General features: G+C 49.5%; 1 protein-coding gene across 1 annotated transcript; it reads left to right on the forward strand.

The window, feature by feature from the left end:
* Positions 1-1,166: 1,166 nt before the first annotated feature.
* Positions 1,167-10,858, forward strand: Aldh3a1 (aldehyde dehydrogenase 3 family member A1). The gene is made up of 11 exons (XM_015992491.3): positions 1,167-1,304; positions 4,846-5,012; positions 6,124-6,355; positions 6,872-6,957; positions 7,223-7,431; positions 8,203-8,320; positions 8,598-8,739; positions 9,464-9,630; positions 10,044-10,143; positions 10,432-10,562; positions 10,656-10,858. Exons 2-11 carry the CDS (start codon positions 4,851-4,853, stop codon positions 10,668-10,670), a joined length of 1,362 nt encoding a protein of 453 aa, XP_015847977.1. The 5' UTR covers positions 1,167-1,304; positions 4,846-4,850; the 3' UTR covers positions 10,671-10,858.
* Positions 10,859-16,828: the final 5,970 nt, after the last annotated feature.

Below are 16,828 nucleotides of genomic sequence, written 5' to 3' on the forward strand. Positions count from 1 at the left end.
CATCACTGTTTCATATTATTTTGAAATATTTTCTTTATTTCACCATTCAACACTGCTCCCAGGGCCTTCCTGAACAAAACAGCACAAAATTAGGTCAAAAAGAGGAAATGATGTAGGAACTGTGATATGCTCGGGGCAACTGCTGGCCTCACATGGCCCATATTTTACTTCTCCCTTTCCTTTTCTTGTTATGGTTAGGGGAAGGCACTTGGAAATAACGATAAAGTGTATGGAAAATACAAAACCCATTAATGGTCGTTGGTTAGCAATCAGGTATTCGGGACTGCAATGTATGTGTTATGATTTATTTGCTACAGCTGCTGCTATGGCACAAAGCCACCAGATAATAGGAATGAATTTTCAACTCCATCATAATCTTATTACCCATAACTGTAGACAGAGCATGCCTGGAGGAAAAGCTTGAAGAGGTCACAGTGGTGCCACCTGATACGATGTTGGAGCAGAGCCATGGAGTGTGCAGATCGGGGGAGAGCAGGTGGGTAAGGGGACAAGGGGGCTGGGTACCAAGGGGCACCAAGAAGGCCTGGTGACAGTGCAGTTGTGGGGTGTGGCTAACAATGATGGTCCCTGTAAACCTACACCCCACAGCGTGGCACAGAGAACACTGCTTAAAACACAGAGGAAGGGACGTCCAGCTTCTGTCCTCCCCGAGTGATCACAGAGGGGAAATTCCTGGTAGTTCTGGTGGGCCCTGGCCACATTCTCCACTAATCTTTGAGAGAACAGATCCACCTACTAGTGGGGACCGCTGTGGAAATCTCCAACCAGCATGCTGTGAGTCTGTGCCTCAGTGGGACCCTAGTCCCTTGCATATGGCAGCGACAGAGTGGCATGTGAATTTTGGACGTGCGTTTTCTGGGTTCTGTGTGCACACCGAGTGGCTGTAGCTTGCCCGCTGTAGACCTTACATAACAGAGGACTCCTGGAGCAGCATCTGGCAAAAGTGTATGCCATGCTGAATCACTCAATGGCCCCCACGCCCAGGGCAAACACAGGCTTCTTTCAAGGGCTGGCTAAGAGCCCACACAAACTTTCACAGGCCCATCTTGCAGTTCAGAACAGAACAAAACAGACAGCCCGCGACTTAATCTTCCAAACCTCTATGGAGGAGAGGTCCGGATTAAGCTGCACCCACATTTGAATATTGTTTTAGCTCATCACGCAAACTTCCTGGGCAAGGACTCGAGAGACCAAGTGGGCGGGAAGGAGGGTCTTTAAATGTGTCCTCTCTTGGATCTTGCTCATTCCAGGAGTTCCAGCTGCTGGAGGAGGCTGTGCAGAAGGTAATCTTTACCCATTGTCTTTACTTCATCTTTAGGTGCGAGCATGTAAGTACAGCCTGCTTGAAAGGGTCTTGAGAATCCGAGGCTTTCATCCATTCTGAGGACAATTTGGTCCAGACCCTGCCAGGCCAGCGTTTCCTGATTGGGTGCACCAGATCTCTGGAACTCTGTCATCTGCAACACTGGACCAAGAAAGTCCCAGAGACCCACAAAACACAAAAAAAGGTGGCTTCTTGGGGAGAGCTCTTGGTGTGCACAGTCAAGCTTCTCTGCTCCCTAGAAAAGGCATTGGGGCTGTGTAGCTGAGTACTCGTACCTTGGAGAGAGACGCTTGTGAGTTCAAAGCCTGGCTTCAGTGCCTGTCACCTGTGTGGGCAGAGGTGGCATGTTGAATGGTTTTCAGCCTTACCCTCCTCATCTGTGGAACAGACACATAACTGACCTTTCTTTCTGAGCACTAAAATCAATTAAAAATTGTATTTAAAAAATCAATCTGTCTCTGTCTCTCTACCTTTCTCTGTCTGTCTGTCTGTCTGTCTGTCTGTCTGTCTGTCTGTCTGTCTGTCTCTGTCTCTCTCGTGTGTGTGTGTGTGTGTGTGTGTGTGTGTGTGTGTGTGTCTGTGTGTCTGTGTGTCTGTGTGTGTGTGTGTGTAGACAGCTCTGGTTGTCACTCCCCATCTTCTACCTTGGTCAAGGCAGGGTCTACTCTCTTTTGTTGACTACTATCCAGATCCACCACGATAGCCGGCCTGTGGGGTTCTAGGGGTTTTCCTGTCTCTGTTTCCCATCCTTCAGCAGGGGTTGTGAGGTTTCAGAAATGTGCTACCACATCTGGCTTGTTATGGGTTCTTGGCATCCAAACTCAGGTCCTCATGCTTTCAAAGCAACTACTTTACCCACCCAGGCATCTCACCAGCTCTACTATGGAGGTTTTATGAGAACTGAGAGGGGAGCGGAATATGTCTAGAAGGCAGGTATAACCTACAAGGTGGGCTGGTTCTGAGAGAGGAAACCCAGTTTGTGTCCCATTCAGGTGCCAGGTGCAGCATCCAATGTGTTTCCACCCATCCTTCAGTAACTCTGTGAACAGCACTGTGGTTCACTGGCTCACAGAGGAGGCCCAGGGACCTAGCTTCTTCAAGACCATTCATTTTGGGAGATGACATTGAGGGGTGAGCTTAGACCAGTCCCGCTCACATGAGGCTCTTCCCCTCGTGGGTCCTCTACCTTGGTGATTTGTGACTGAGGCTGTGTGGCTCTGGTTAGACCACAAGGGTGGGAAGGGAAGTGTAACCTTGCTGCAGGGTTGCATGGATGAAGCTGTGGCCAGCAGGAAGGACCTGGCCCATAGGCTGGCCAGACCAAGAATTCCAATGAAGGAATTGCCCTGGTGGATCCTAAGGAATGGGGCATGGCATGTCCAGATTGAAGCCTGGATGCCAACAGGGTGCCTCTCCCCAGGGTGGGAAGTCTAAGGTTTGACGCCTATGGGTGAGGGAGGTGGGGTAAGGAATCTGAATACAAAATCAGGCATGTTCATGCACCCATGTCTAACATCATCAAATATTAATGTTATGTAATATTATATGGGGGATGGGCTTGGGCGGGGGAACTTGCTGTATTTCTGTACAATGGAATAACTTCTTCCACACTCCAGTGTTAAATGTTATACAGTGCTGGGCTGAATATCTCTGGAAGGACTGTGAGGGATTGGCATCAGTGGGCCTCTGTGTGGCAGAAATGACAGTTTCTTGGGAAGAGAAGGGGAAGTGTTTTTATCTGTTCCCTCTTTGTTCAGTGTCGTACCACGACCGTGTATTCTCCACTCAAAGACGCGACAAACATTCGGGAAAACGAGGTCATTGCAAAATGTCACACGCCGTGAAAAAATGAAAAATGAAAAGCAACAGCGCGCGGCTGGGGTGTGGTTCAGTGGTAGGGATACAGACCCTGGGAGAGGGAGAGACAGGGAAGGAGAGGGGGGAGGGAAAGAGAGGGAAGGAGAGGGGGGAGGGAGAGAGAGAGGGGGGGGGAGAGAGAGGGACAGGGGGGAGAGAGAGAGAGAGGGAGAGAGGGGGAGGGGGAGGGGAAGAGGGAGGGGGAGGGGAAGAGGAAGGGGGATAGAGAGAGACAGCTCACCGATTATTTTACTCCCTCAGTGGCTGCCCCCCCTCACACTGGGGTTCCCTCACATTTCTTTAACTCATGCATGCACACTACACCTGTTGTTTGGGTGACATGTTTCTTTCTTCCCCAGGACACATGTGTGGCAGGCAGGGCCTTTGTGAATGTGCTTCATAGTTCTCTATCTTATTTCTAAATAATCCACTACACCACGCCACTGGGTTCATTTAAGCCGCCTCAGGCTGCGGTGCTAGGCTGTCCCCAGGATGTCTGGTACATGCTAACAGTAAGCACTTTCTTGTTGCTCCCTAAGGAGCTGCAGTTACTAGAAACTCCTACTCAGACCTCCAGGGCTGCAAATCCTTACTTAAAAAAAAAATTAATTATATATTTTTCAATGTAAAGGTTTATTTTCATTATTTTTAATTATGTGTATGTGTGTATCTCTGTGTGTATGTATGTGTGTGGTATGGTGTGTGTGTGCATGTGTGTGTGGTGGTGTGTGTATGTGTGTGTGTGTGTGTGCACACACACATGTGAGTGCAAGTACCTACAAAGGCATGGGACCCCCCTGGAGCTGGAGTTAACAGGTGAGGGGCTGGGAAGGCAATGTGAGTCTTTGAATGAGAAGTGCATGCTCTTAACCACTGGGCCATTTCCCAACCCCTACAAATACTTTCAAGAGGCTTCTTCTGGATATGGTCAAGTCCATGTTGTATGCCCCTCCCCGCTCCCCTCCAAGAGTCACCCCAGTTTGCCAGCTTCTTTATTGTACTGGAAGCAGAAATCACTTCTGCAATTTTGCACAAGAACTTGAGAGCCTGAAAGATCTTTGTTGGCACTGGCCTGTGTCACACTGGTGTGGACACATTGGTCTAAGCCTCGCTCAGCTTAGCCAGACAACCAGCACATTCGAGCACACTGGTGTAGCCAGCAAGGGTGTGTGGGAATTTTGGTGCTAGTTTTCCTTTAATTGGCTTGGGAGTGGAATCATGGTCTGTATGCATCCAGCCTAATCCAAAAAGGTCGTTGCAAGGCTCCTGGAGTGTTTACAGGGAAGGAAGCTGTCCCGTTTTGCAAGTGGGTCAGACCGGAGAATTGCCAAGAAGGGGCCCCCCCTTCCACCTTATGGCAAATTCTGTTTAGGATGGGTGTGGCTCTCTGTGGATTAGTGCCATCCAACCTGGGATGTCTAAAGACATCAGAAGGCCCAGCCATCTGAGCCAGAAAAAAGAGAGACTTTCCAGCGGGAATGCATTTTCCAGTCTCTAAGAGAGGTCTTTATCCAAACAAAATTAACGTAGTGGTGGACCACTGAGGGGTGAGCCAATGCCAGCGTGCTGGTGCCAAAGCACAGCCTGGAGCCGAGGATGTGGCCAGCCTCCTTCCTCTGCAACAAAATGCTCCCTATCTTCAGGTACAATGAGCAAGATCAGTGACGCCGTGAACCGGGCACGTGAGGCCTTTAACTCAGGCCGGACTCGCCCGCTGCAGTTCCGAATCCAGCAACTGGAGGCGCTGCGGCGCATGATCACCGAGCACCTACCAGAGATCACCGCGGCGCTGGCCTCCGATCTGCACAAGGTGCGGGTCCCGGGGTGGGCTTGGGGGGCCGGCTACAAAAAGGGACTAGCAGATACAACAGGCACAGGGACAGTCGCGCCTTGAGTGTAGGGCATCCGTTGCCCGCCGCCCAGCACTTCACCGAGGACGGCACTGCTCTGCAAAAACTGCGCCTGCAGCGGCGATGTTATAGAGGGGAAAGTGAGTCTCAGAAAGGATTGGCAAAGCTGGCAGGGTCGCCCTCTCCTTCCACCACCTCCGGACAGGGTCTTCTTCCCGCCACCTGTCGCTTTCCCTCTATGGTCTTGCTTCTTCATCGACTATATTTCAAGTACCCCCACCCCCACCACCACCACCACCACACACACACACACACACACACACACACACACACACACACACACACACACACACCGCACACCTGCCTTATCCCTCTGACGGCCCCTCCCTGGTCTATCTGGTTCGGCACATCCAGGACCAGCAAGGCCGCTTTCCAGAGGGATCTGGCTCCGCGTGGTTTCTTCCTTCCTCTTTGTTCCCTGCGGTTGCTCTAAGCAAAATCAGGAACCTCCAGATCCACAAGCCTTTCACTCTGAGGACAGGACTCACTTGAGACTGCTTCCACCTTCCGTGTGGTGCCCACCCTCTGCCCGGTCAGGGTTGGCTCACCTAAGGCTTCCCACCTTAAAGCAAGATGGAGAAAACTCATTCGTTTGACTTCCCAAAATTCAGGAAAGAGATACATATTCGCCACCTGTGCTCCCTCTTTCTTGTCCCCGGACCATTCCAGGAGGCTCTGGCGTCCCCAACAGTCTCAGTTTCTGCCTCTCTGTGCCGTAGCTCTGGCATTTTGCCTGCCCTCACCAATGACCCTCAAACCCATTCCTCTGGCCAGCCTTGGCTTTATTCATTCTTTTACCAGTTCTGGGTCCTGGGGTACCCCCAGCCACCTCACACGGACCCCATCCTCTCAACCTTGGGAAGGAGGGGCCTTTCTTACTACCCTAGTGGCCATTCTTCAGCTCTGTGCCTACTCTGTATCCCACGCCCCTGTTATGGACCCCATGTTGAACAGCCAACTCATCAAGGCAGCAGAGCCTTGGCTCAAGTTCACATCGGAGCCTCTCCCTAGAATGAATGGACCGCCTACAATGAGGAGATAGCGCATGTGCTGGAGGAGATTGACACCACAATCAAGAAACTCCCAGAGTGGGCTGCAGATGAGCCCGTGGAAAAGACTCACCAGACCCAGCAGGATGAATCCTACATCCACTCGGAGCCCCTGGGCGTGGTCCTTGTCATAGGTGCTTGGAACTACCCCTTCAACCTCACCATCCAGCCCATGGTGGGTGCCATTGCCGCAGGTATGAGGGCTCCAGTCTGGAGGGACTGTCACAGGAGGTTGTGGTGACCAAACCATGTAGCTAGGCAGCCAGGGTGGCCTCTCCATATACCTGTAGGGTGGAGGTGGGGGTGGGGGGTGAGGGTAAGGACTCTCCGCTAATATGTGACAGGAGAGGCCAGAGCTGCTCTCTCCTCCAGGCTGGGTATCTCTGTGTGTGTCCTTTCTTCTCCCCCAGTCTCCTAGCACTGCTGGGGGGGGGGCAGGGGGTGCCACTCGGAAAGTGTGAGCCAGTGTGTGTACCTAGAGCAGATGCTCATGTGTGTACCCGTGTGTGCCCCTGCACTGTGTTCCTATGTGTGTACCCACGTTTCTCAGCATATGCCTGTGTGCACTCACCGCACGCACTCGTGCCTAGCCCCGCCCCCCTGCCTCCCAAAGGTACAGATGACGTAACGGAGTCTCTAGGCCTGGTCATTGGGTGGGACGAGCCTTTGAGGAGGCCTCCTGAGAGTGACCCTGACTTTGTATTTTGCAGGAAATGCAGTGGTCCTCAAGCCCTCAGAAGTGAGTGAGAACATGGCAGACACACTAGCCACAATGGTCCCTCAGTACCTGGATAAGGTGAGGCGCCCTCTAGAGTATGATGGAGGGTCAGGTCTTTAAGGCTTGGGAGACCGTGGGTTATTATAGCAGGTGGGAGGAGACCAGCTCCTAAGGACAGGGTAAAGGGAGCCCTTGAGCTAGGAGAATGACGTAACCTGCTACGGTACCCAGGTAAGTCCAGAGCTGAGGGGCTGGGGAGCTGTCCGTCCCCTAGTGCGCACGCTATGTGTGGAGTGAGGAAAGGCTTGGTTTTGCTGACCCTCCTCTGTCTCTTTGCTGGAAGGAGCTGTACCCAGTGGTCAACGGGGGTGTCCCTGAGACCACGGAGGTGCTTACCAAGAGGTTTGACCACATCATGTACACTGGGAGCACAGCTGTGGGGAAGATTGTTATGGCGGCCGCCGCCAAGCACCTGACCCCTGTCACCCTGGAGCTTGGAGGAAAGAGCCCTTGCTACGTGGACAAGGACTGTGACCTAGATGTGGCCTGCCGGTGAGGAGGCTTGGGCTTGGGCTCCTATCTACCTTTCAACACAAGATGGTTCCAACCTTGATGACTGTACCGAGTAAGAAGGATGGTCCCCGCCCCTAGGGAGCCTGTAGTTTTGGATGGGAGAAGTTGAAGGGGGGGACACCATTCATAGAAGTCTTCCTAGAGGGGGCCTCCCGAGAGGGCACTGATTCTGTGGGCATCACTAGGGGTGATGCTCCAAGTAGATGCTTCAAGGAAAGCAAGCGTGGGGTACTCAGGGTCTGGAGATCTTTACCGAGCCCCATTGCCCCTCTGCAGGAGATCCCATCTGAGATCTGGAGAGCACAGCCAGGAAAGCAGGGGCACTTACTCACAGCCCAGGATGGGACTCACATCCGTACTAGTTAGGCCTCTGGCCATTCCTGTACCCCATATATAAGGAAGGATGTATGTAGAGGTGTCGCCTAGCTATGCAAGGCTCTGAGAATGTGATCAAAGTCACAGAGCACCCACCCCAGATATCCTCAGAATTTCCTCACTGACACCCTCTGGCTGCAGGAACCACTGTGGTGTGTGTGTGTGTGTGTGTGTGTGTGCGCGCGCGCGCGCGCGCGCGCGAGCGCTGGGTGGGCTGATCAATGTGTCTGCAAGTTAACTGTTGCTTAGAAGAACCCACCGTGGCAGCACCCAGCCCATGGGCTGTCCTCCATCACTCCGCCTTCAGTACCTTGCCCCTGAGCATGTGGATATTCTCAAGGGAACTCCCATGATTAACAGACTGTATTTTCACAGGCGTATTGCCTGGGGGAAATTCATGAACAGTGGTCAGACCTGTGTGGCCCCAGACTACATCCTCTGCGACCCCTCCATTCAGAACCAAATCGTGGAGAAGCTAAAAAAGTCAGTGAAAGTGAGTATGACCTGAGATGGGAATAGGGAGCTGTAAGGCCTAGGGGCGGGTGTTTTGCCTCAATCAACTTCTAAGACTTTGAGAAATACTAGGTACTTTTCTACTCACGAAAGAAATAGTGTGCTCACACTGCAGACAATTGGGAAGGGTACAAAGTATAATTCGGGGGAAAAGCTCTACTCAGATTCCCACCACCCAAAGGCAATCACTTCCTAGAGGCTGGGAAGTCACGGCCACGACAGGGCCAAGTCCTCCTTGAGACCTCATCTCTTCTCAGGATTTCTATGGGGAAAATGTTAAGGAGTCCCGTGACTATGGGAGAATCATCAATGACCGTCACTTCCAGCGGGTCATAGGCCTGATTGAGGGCCAGAAAGTAGCCCATGGAGGTACCTGGGATGCAGCTTCACGATACATAGGTATGTGCTCTGCCGTTAAGAGTGCTGCCTGTTTGTCTGGACTGCCAGGGTCTACCGCAAGTGCATAGAAAGTGGGCACGGATACCCAGCAGGCAGGCTTTCCCACATGGGCGTGCAGAAAGCTTTGGGGCCCTCTGAAGAGACGTGCTCAATACCTGCCTTCCCTACAGCCCCAGAAACCTCTCCCACAAGGCAAAGGCAAGGGCTTTACTTCCATCTCCAATCTGTGCAAGGGGACAGTAATGGAGACAGCAGAGGCCCCAAGAGCTCAAGGCAGGCCAGGCTGGGAGGAGCTCCCCATGTCCTGGCTAGGGCAACATCAGTTGGAGCCTCTTTGGTCTCCAGTTATCAAGGAGGCAGGAGAGTTCTGGTATGGACACATGGGGCCAGCAGATGTAATGGCTGTCCCTTCAATGTTTAGATCTTGCTCCCCCATGCAGGCTAATCTGTAGATGTCTCCATGGTCTGTCATGACGGAGTCTAGGACATGGGGGTTGAGGGGAGGTGGGCATGAGAAGATCACTTCAGGTCTTGTCTTCACCCCCATGTAAGCTTGGCGGCTTCTTTTGCAAAAGAATGGAAGCAGGAACTAGATGTTGGCACTGGTGTGTGTTTGTGTGTGTGTGTGTGTGTGTGTGTGTGTGTGTGTGTGTGTGTGTGTGTGTGTGTCGGGGACTGGGGAGTGGATCAGCACAAACAGACTCTAGCTCACTTCCTGCCTCAGCTCCCACCATTCTCGTGGACGTGGACCCCCAGTCCCAGGTGATGCAGGAGGAGATCTTCGGGCCAGTGATGCCCATCGTGTGTGTTCGAAGCTTGGAGGAGGCCATTAAATTTATCAACCAGCGTGAGAAGCCCCTGGCGCTCTACGTGTTCTCCAACAACAACAAGGTGGGCCTAGGTGTCCCCTTCCCAGCTCCCTGGCCTCTCAGACATAGCACTCACATCCAAGGGGACCCAAGGATCCACAGGCCTGGGTTCAAGTTTGCAGTTTTCTCATTCATTAGACTGTGGCCTAGAGCAGGTCTCTCAACCTGTCTGAAGCCTCCTTGGCCTTATCTCTAAGATCAGGACAGTTCGCTCTTCCTGGAGCTGTGGAGGAGGTGGTCATTGCCACAGGGTTGTGGATCCCTGCTGTTTCCCCATACAGTGCTGAGGGTCATGTGGTATTTGCAGAGGGTTGGAGGTGCTGCAGGGCCTGAGGATGTCAGAGCTGGTGACTGGGGCTCTGCCCTCACAAGTCTCGATCAGAAAGGGTGGGGAGAATGCAGGAGTGCAAGGTGGCTGCCTGGGTTTCTACACAGGTGATCAAGAAAATGATTGCAGAGACATCAAGCGGTGGCGTGTCAGCCAATGATGTCATCGTCCACATCACGGTGCCCACTTTGCCCTTTGGGGGTGTGGGTAAGTCAGGTGCTGGGATCCTAGTCCTGATCACTCGTTACTCTGGCCTTTCACAGGGTCCTAAGCCTGGGGTCACACAGCCATTTAGTGGCATGGCTGGGATAAGACTCTTTCTGAGCACTCTTTCTGAGCACTCTTCTGCCTGGCCTAGGTGCCTAGGGGACACTCTATGGTTTGGCTATGGCTTCCTCCAACCCCCCATCCTGAGAGGCTCAGAAAAAGGAGTTCACGAGGGTTGTGAGTACAAGATGGGTTGGAATCCTGGCCCTGACCAGGCCTCTCATTTAGGGTACAGCGGCATGGGGTCCTACCATGGCAAGAAAAGCTTTGAGACCTTCTCCCACCGCCGCTCTTGCCTGCTGAGGTCTCTACTGAATGAAGAAACCCACAAGGGCAGATACCCCCCAAGCCCAGCCAAGGTGAGAGGCGAGGCCCTGGGGCATTGGAGAATGTGGACTGCACAGGGCAAGAGCAGGAACCTCGGGCCTCATGTCCTCTCCCTGTCCTCACAGATGCCCCGGCACTAAGAGGACCACTGCCCCTGACTCATTTGTGCTGGCTGTCCTGCCCTTGGAGAATTGCTCTTGGAGCCTCGTCCTGGCTTCTTGCCCACCTGCTGCCCTGTGCATGCGCTCACCTCCCAGATGGCTCACCTCACCCCTCCACATTCTGCTCTTTGCTGGACACAGAGATCAATAAAGCCTTCTGAAGGAAAGTCATGCGTGCAATACTTCTTTATACCTTGATATCAAGTCCTTCAAGGTTTGGTCACCCTGACAAGCCTATCAAGAAAGCTCTCTCCGCCAACATTAGCTCACGGGAGGTGGGAGGCCATGGTTTGGGGATGACATTTATCTTCCCCATATCATGTTTGGGATGTCAGCTCCATTCCTGGAGTCTGGATGAAAAGAAATAAAAGAGGCTGAGCTTTGATGACCAAGTGGCTCTGGAACCAGGTGGTGATACTCTTCTCAAATCAGATTTGATCTGAGAATTGATCTATGGAAGGGGTCTCTCTGTGAGACAGCACGGTGGTCAGTACCAACAACCCCCACTGTTACAGAACTAGGCTTGTCCCACCCACTCCCCAGTCCTCCAATCACTAAGAGTTTCACAAGAGGAAGTTCACTACGAGGTGGCTGAGCTCAGAGGTGGAGCCTAACACTCAAATTCACCTCTCTGGGGAGTGATTAAGGCATGAGAGATGACTGAAGGTCTATGCATATGTGATCAAGCTCCATGCCTCTTCTTGTGATGCATGCTCAGTGCATGGTAAGGCTAGCATGGTCTAAGGTGTAGTTTTTGGACCCCTGTTGTTAAAGATCACTCAGCAGACCCAAGTGTATGGTTTCAAGAAAAGCAGTTTCGAGACCCTGGAGGACAGCATAGGCAGCCTTTATTGTAATCCACACTGTAGAGGGGTCACCTACAGCAGCACACTAGACCAGGCCCATTTGCTTCCCAACACACTGATTAAAGACAAGTAGTGAAGAATGGCAAAGCAAGGAGGTTTAATTAGCATGGCCATGTTAGGAAGTGTGGACATTAGAGTGGTTTACAGGCTGTGGTCCACTAGTCCAACAATGGCTGCCTCCTCACAGAAAGGTCAAGAATCCAGTAGTTGTTGTTCAGTCCACAGACTGGACACCTCGCAGTCTCAATCTGCCGCAGAGTCCTAGAGAGGGGCTGGTTTCCCATCCCTGGGTCTGAGGCATTGGGACTTTGACATGGGCATGTCAACAGTACACACTCACTCAGGACTTCATCCACTCTTTACACACGGACTCAAGGCATTCTCTGCTCCTCACAACCTTTTGATGAGCATTTACATGGGACACAAATAAGTCCACAGCCTTTGCCCCTTTTGAGAGATCTATCCACGTACTTCTTCCCCAAATGTCTTTCTCCCTGATTTTCCAATCATGCTTTTTCCAAGACCCTGACCACCCAGCCAATTCATTGGCTTCAACCCATAAATCAGTGAACAATTGCACATCTGGCCATTTCTCCTTTCAAGTAAAATGTGTGAGCATGTGTACTGCCCAGCATTCTGCCCACTATGAAGATTTCTCTTCTCTGGCATCCTTCAAGGTTGTCTTAGAAAGAAGTTGGAATGCTGCTGCTGTCTACTTCTGTATGGTGCCTGCGTATCATGCAGAACCATCAGTGCCAGGCCCTAGTCTTCCCTTCTTCAGTCAACTGGTGATAAGACACATTCTATGAGGCTATAGATGCATCCTTAGCAGCAGATGGCATTGTAATGGGTGTAGAAACCATAGGCATTTGGGCAACTTCTTCATGTAACTTGTGTGCTTGAGCCCAATCAGGTATGATGGTAGATGCTTTCTCCAAAAGATCTCTTCTGTGAGTCAAGTGTAGGTAAACTTTCTCTGTCCTGCCAGTGGGCTCCCAAATAACCACATAGAGACTTATTATTAAGTATAAGTGCTTGACCAATAGCTTAGGATTGTTACTAATTAGCTCTTACAACTTAAATTAACCCATATTTATTAATCTATGTGTTGCCACATGGCTCATGGCTTATTACCCATTTTCTACACATCTTGCTTCCTCTGCATCTGGCTGGTAACTCAGCCCTCCATCATCCCAGCATTCTCTCAATCTGGCTTTCCTGCCTAACCTCTTCTTGCTTAGCTATTGGTCAGCTAGCCCTTTATTAAACCAACAATAGCAATGCGTATTCACAGTGTACAAAAAGATCAGTCCACAACAATCAAGTCCAATTTGTGCTGCTCATATATTCCTGGATGTGTGGCCTTCTACTGGACTAGAGGCAACACTGTTAAAGAAAACTGACTCACTCTCCCAGCACCTATCCATTGCCAATAATTCCTCAGCTATGGAATTCTCCATGCTGGGATTTGGTTTTTCTTGAGCTTGCATGGGGTCTTGTGCATGTTGTCATAGTCTCTGTGAGTTCCTATGTGCTGATGCCCTGCTCTGTCTGGAGGACACTGTTTCCTGTGGTCATCCACAGTCTGGGGCTCTTACACTCTTTTTTGTTTTGTTTTGTTTTTCAAGACAGGATTTCTCTATATAACAGTACTAGATGTCCTGGAACTGGCTTTGTAGACCAGGCTGATCTCAAACTCACAGAGATCCACCTGCTTCTGCCTCTCAAGTGCTGGGATTAAAGGCATGCACCACTAACGAGGACTATGGGGGTCCAGCCCCTCGATAGTCCCCTCCCAGGGTCCACGGAAGGCTCTATCAACCAGCAGAGAATCTTTAGGGTCGGTAAATCAGTCTACGCACTCAGAGTTCTTTGATCCATTCGCTTTAATTCCTCTGGCATAACATCCTTTATACACAGCTTCAGTTCTGTTCTCATGTCTAGCTCCTTTCTTGCCTGATTTCTCTCTATATTTATCTACTGTCCCCTCTATGTTCTATCTTAATTCCTTCATCTAGTTCTGTCCCTTCTAGGTTCTCATCTATCTAGTTCTTTCCCCTATCAGCTCCTCTCCTGTCTCTTTTTCTCTCATCTGGCTCTTTCTCATCTTGTTCTTCCCCATCTGTCTCTTCCTCATCTTCCATCTCGTTCCTCTAGTCCTCTCTTTTAGCTCTTCAATCTAGTTCTTCCCCATCTCAGCTTGTTCCTCTCAAGTTCTTACCCATCTCGTTCTTCCATTCTCTTCTCTCTTCTCTGGCCTGTCCTCTGCTTTACAGTTATATATCTCCTCAAAATCACAATCCTCCCCTCCACCCAGGACACTCAGCCTGAACTTCCTCAGGCAGTGATTGTCCACTATCAGGATCAAATGGAGGGTTGATAAGAATTACAAAGAAGGGCACTAGTTGTTAATTACCATTTGTGACCCAAAGGGGAAGTGACTAATGAATCAACTAAAGGCTAAATATGGGTAATATCTAAGAAGAGGGGTCTTACGTGCACAACTATAACCTTAAATGTGTTTGGTAAAGGATGTTAAAAATCTATAAGTTGCTAGGTCAATGGGAGAAAATAAAACTGTTTTCTTTTTTCCTGTGGCTCCTATCTGTCCAAGCTGTCTGCCGTTTTTCTGCAGGGTGGGGGAAAGTGTGCTCAGTCTCTAGGCAACCTGTGTACAGCTAGATGCCTCTGGTGATACAGGGAGGTTTGAACTGGGAGTTCTGGCTGAGCATAGCTGTTAGCACAGAAGTTTATCTAAATATTCCTAGAAGTGGTTAGGTAAGTAGTTAGAGGTCTATAAAGTTAGTAAGGCTGTAAGAAAGAAGGGCCTAAGCTAAATTGTGTAAAACTATTACTTAGTGTCCACCTGGCCTAGGCGGCGTCCTCTTGTGAATTTACTGTAAGTCAGGAGACTTGTACGTGGGCTGCTATCACTTGTTAGTTCTTGGAAGTTGGGCGACCACCTGGGTGGTGTATCCTGTAGTCCTTGAAAGTGGCCAAGGGAGATATCTGATTCCAGAGAAAGCCTTTCTCTGAGGCTGTTCTCCAAATTACCTGGAATGTGTATGTCCAGAGAGTGCTCAGTCTACACTGTTAGTCCTTCTTAGGGAAAAGTCAATTGGGAAAGCTATGAAGGCACACATGATTTTCATAACAGAATACAGCTGATATATAACAAGCCAAGTAACACCAAAAACTCCTTGGGATTTGGCTTCCTCTGGAGGAATTCCATGATCCCTCCAGGTAGTGACTTTGCTATAACCAGCTGAGTTCTTATGATATATTCCTGCGGCCCGCAACACACCACCACACCTGGTAGCTCTTACATGTTTTTTGCTCCCTCTTCCACAATGATTCCGGAGCCTTTGAAGGAGGGAGTATAATATAGATGTCCCACTTAGGGTTGAGCACCCCACAGGTATAATATAGATGTCCCACTTAGAGTAGAGCATTCCACAGTCTCTTATTCTTTGCACCTTGACCAGTTGTCTCTATATTAATCACCACTTACTGCAAATAGAAACTTCTCTGATGAGGGTTGAGAGATTCACTAATTTATGGATGTGCTGGATGGTTTTATGTCACCTTGACACAAGCTAAAGTCATCTAAGAGGGGGGAGTCTCAATTAAGAAAATGCCTCCATAAGACCAGATGGTAGTCAAGCCTGTAGGGCATTTTCTTCATTAGTGATTGATGGGGGAGGGCTCAGCTCATTGTAGGTGGTGACATCCCTGGGCTGGTGGCCCTGGGTTCTATAAAAAAGCAGACTGACAAGTCATGAAGAGCAATTCAGTAAACAGCACCCTTCAATGGCCTCTGCCTTCAATCAGCTCCTGCCTTCAGGTCCTGCCCTGCTTGTGTTCCTGTCTAGACTTCTTCGATGACGGAGTGTGATGTGGAAGTGTAAGCCAAACAAACCATTTTCTCCTCACCTTGCTTTTGGTCATGGTGTTTCATCATTGCAATAGTAACCCTAACTAGGAAAATGGGTATGACAATAAGTCATTAAGTTTGGTTTAATACTATGTCCATTTAGCAAAATAATAATAGGTTCTCCTCTAGAGCCTCTGGCCTATGTAGCCACATGTCCTTGGCCTTGACAATAATGCCAGGTATGGACTCTATTTCATGGAGCAGGGCATAAATCCAATCAGAAAGTGGTATATTTACACAATGGAATACTATTCAGCTATAAAGAAAACAAACAGTGATGAAGTCAGCCTGGTACTGGCGTAAGAGTAGACAGGTGGACCAGTAGACTAGAACAGAGGACCCAGAAATAAGGTGTCAAAGCTGTGCCCACTTAATAGTTGACTTGAGAGATGAAAACATACTATGGGGGAAAGATAGCCTATCTGGCACACCGTGCTGGAAAAGCTGGCTATCTGCCTGGAGGAACATTAAGCTGGAGTTATGTCCTTCACCTTGTACAAAAATTATTTCAAAATAGATCAAATACTTTAATACAGAGGATACAGCCCTCAAGATACTGGAGTAGGCCAGATCTTTTTAAATAGAACACCAATGGCACAGGAATGGACCTCAGTATCAACAGACAGACTATGTGAAGAGAAAAAGTTCCTGTACAGCAGAGGAAATGGTCAGCAGAGTTAACAGACAGCCCAGAGAATGGGAGGGAACCTTAACCAGCTGCACTTTAGACAAGGGGCAATGCACAGAACTTAAATACCAGAACTGCAGAAATTAAACACCAAGGGAATGAACCAGCCCATCGACAGACAAGTAAATGAACAGAATAAATCAATTCCAAAAAAGAAACAAAATAGCTAATAACCATTTTTAAAAGTGTCCAATATTCCTAGCTATCAGGGAAACACAATTTTAAATGACTTTGCCACACCACCTCACCCCAGTCAGACTCTATCGCCAACAAGCCTGACAACAAATGTTGGAGAGGATGTGGAGGGACATCCCTTTTCACTGTTGGTAGGGGTGAAAATTAATATAGGCATTGTAGAAGTCAATTCGGAGAGTTCTGAAAAAATTAAAAATAGGACTTCCATATGACCCAACTATTTAAACTCCTGGGCATATACCCAGAGAACTTCATACTTGACCACAGAGAGATCTGCAACTCATGTTCACTGCTGTTTAATTTACAATGGCAAAGAATTGGAATCAGTCTAGTTGCCCATCAAGAGATGAATTGGTAACAAAATTCTGTGTATATATAAAATGGAATACTACTCAGCTCTAAAGAAAAATGAAGTAAAAATATTTTCAAAAAATGGATGAGTTAGAATATATAT

This window comes from Peromyscus maniculatus, chromosome 8 (genome assembly GCF_049852395.1).
Source record: "Peromyscus maniculatus bairdii isolate BWxNUB_F1_BW_parent chromosome 8, HU_Pman_BW_mat_3.1, whole genome shotgun sequence".
In the NCBI taxonomy this organism is placed as follows: Eukaryota; Metazoa; Chordata; class Mammalia; order Rodentia; family Cricetidae; genus Peromyscus; species Peromyscus maniculatus.

Coding starts and splice junctions, on each gene's coding strand:
- Aldh3a1 (XM_015992491.3), top strand. CDS start 4,851: ATGAGCAAGATCAGTGACGCCGTGAACCGGGCACGTGAGGCCTTTAAC. Junction 8,740..9,463: donor TGCAGCTTCACGATACATAG/GTATGTGCTCTG, acceptor TTCCTGCCTCAG/CTCCCACCATTCTCGTGGAC. Junction 10,144..10,431: donor TTTGCCCTTTGGGGGTGTGG/GTAAGTCAGGTG, acceptor CCTCTCATTTAG/GGTACAGCGGCATGGGGTCC.